Consider the following 1,926-nt stretch of genomic DNA (forward strand, 5'->3'; position numbering starts at 1 on the left):
AAGTTATTTATTCTTTCTCTGCAGACTGGTACCAAATGGCCCACGGACCAGTACCGGTCCGCGGCCCGGGGGTTGGAGACCACTGCCCTACAGTACCCGCAGACACCACTGCCTGATCAACTCCAGTGACTAGCAACTCAGTCCTTTGCTGCGCGATTGACTCCATTATTGGGAAGTTTTTGGTATCCATCACTTTCGGTTCTTTTCCATGGAAAACTGTCCTGTTTTGTATCCTATTTAAGTTTTTTCATGCCTTTTGAAAGTGAAGTAAATGTACTAAATAAATGACACTGGTGTGTGAGGAGATGTGGGACGTCTCAGGAAATGTGAGCCTGCAGCCCAGGTGAGGGGGGATCAGAGATTTGTGAGTCTATAATGGTTGAAAGTAATGGTTTCTGCGGGTGGGATGGGGCGGGGAGGGGGAAGCAACGCAAAACAATTTGTGGAAAAATGCAAGCTAAGCACCGAGGAGCACATAAAACATTTGATCAGCAGTCGGGTCAGAGTAAGGGATTGCGTGAGGGTGAGAAATGGAGTGAGAGCGAGAGGTGGGATCAAGGTGGGGAAAGGGAAAAAGCCGGGGTTGAAATAAAGGTCATCTGGCCTTGTGGGCAGAATTTTCAAAACAGCTGCATCAACATCTGTATCATACAGGGCAACCCTCAATCAGAAGCCACTGAGGAAGGGCGGGGAAATGCAGTCAGAAAATAGAATGGGTGATACAGGCTAAGCGGATGTCGGGCCTCTTCTTCGTGGCTCCTCCAAGGCGGCTAGTGCTTCAGGATGAAGCTGGATATCACTTTCCCAGCCACTGGCTGCCAGAAAGTCATCTAAGTGGACGATGAATGCAAACTTCGAACCTCGTATGAGAAGTGTATGGCCACAGAAGTTGCTGCTGATGCTCTGGGTGAAGAATGGAAGGGTTACGTGGTGTGGATCAGTGGTGGGATTGACAAACAAGGTTTCCCCAGGAAGCAGGGTGTCCTGACCCATGGCCGTGTCCGCCTGCTGCTGAGTAAGGGGCATTCCTGCTATAGGCTCAGGAGGACTGGAGAGAGGAAGTGCAAATCTGTCCAGGGTTGCACTGTGGATGCCAATCTCAGTGTTTTCAACTTGGTCATTGTGAAAAAAGGGGAGAAAGGTATTCCTGGTCTTACTGACACCACTGTGCCTCGTCACCTGGGTCCCAAAAGAGCTAGCAGAATTCGCAGACTTTTCAACCTCTCCAAAGAAGATGACGTTCGCCAACATGTTGTGAGAAAGCCCCTAAACAAAGAAGGTAAGGAACCTAGGACCAAAGCACCCGAGATCCAGCGTCCTGTTTCTCCACGTGTCCTGCAACACACACGTCGGCGTATTGCTCTGAAGCAACAGCAGACTAAGAAAAATAAGGAAGAGGCCGCAGAATATGCCACACTTGAGGCTGAGAGAATGAAGGAGGCCAAAGAAAAACGCCAGGCTCAGATTTGCCAAGAGACGTAGGCTGTCCTCTCTGAGAGCTTCTACCTCTGAGTCCAGGCAAAAATGAGATTTTTCTGAGAGTGAAAAATAACGAACAACAAACATAAAAAGAAAAACAAAACAAAACAAAAAAACAAACAAAAGAAAATAGTATGATTTAGAGCAGGGGTCTCAAACTTGCGGCCCGCCGAACAATTTTGTGCGGCCCGCAGACTAATCCACGGGCTTACTTAATTTTATCCAAAATATTTTGAACTTCGTGGATTAGTCTGCGGGCCGCACAAAATTGTTCGGCGGGCTGTATGCAGCCCGCGGGCTGCGAGTTTGAGACCCCTGATTTAGAGCCACCAGGCCCAAAGGGTGAGAGTTTTAGGAAGACAGGGTGGCCCTGGCTGGGTAGTTCAGGTGGTTAGAGCATTGTCCCGTTACACCAAGGTTGCAGGTTTGATCCCTGGTTGGGATACA

The 1,926-nt window shown here is 48.9% G+C and overlaps 1 protein-coding gene across 1 annotated transcript; it reads left to right on the forward strand.

The window, feature by feature from the left end:
* The first annotated feature begins 760 nt into the window (after positions 1–760).
* LOC136397601 (small ribosomal subunit protein eS6-like) lies at positions 761–1,509 on the forward strand. Its single transcript, XM_066372116.1, has one exon. The coding sequence runs from the start codon at positions 877–879 to the stop codon at positions 1,480–1,482; it is 606 nt and encodes a 201-aa protein (XP_066228213.1). The 5' UTR covers positions 761–876; the 3' UTR covers positions 1,483–1,509.
* The last annotated feature ends 417 nt before the right edge of the window (positions 1,510–1,926 follow it).

Source organism: Saccopteryx leptura, chromosome 3 (assembly GCF_036850995.1).
Source record: "Saccopteryx leptura isolate mSacLep1 chromosome 3, mSacLep1_pri_phased_curated, whole genome shotgun sequence".
Taxonomy (NCBI): domain Eukaryota; kingdom Metazoa; phylum Chordata; class Mammalia; order Chiroptera; family Emballonuridae; genus Saccopteryx; species Saccopteryx leptura.

What these genes read in the sequence shown, in the direction of transcription:
- LOC136397601 (XM_066372116.1), top strand. Translation starts at nt 877, where the DNA reads ATGGCCACAGAAGTTGCTGCTGATGCTCTGGGTGAAGAATGGAAGGGT.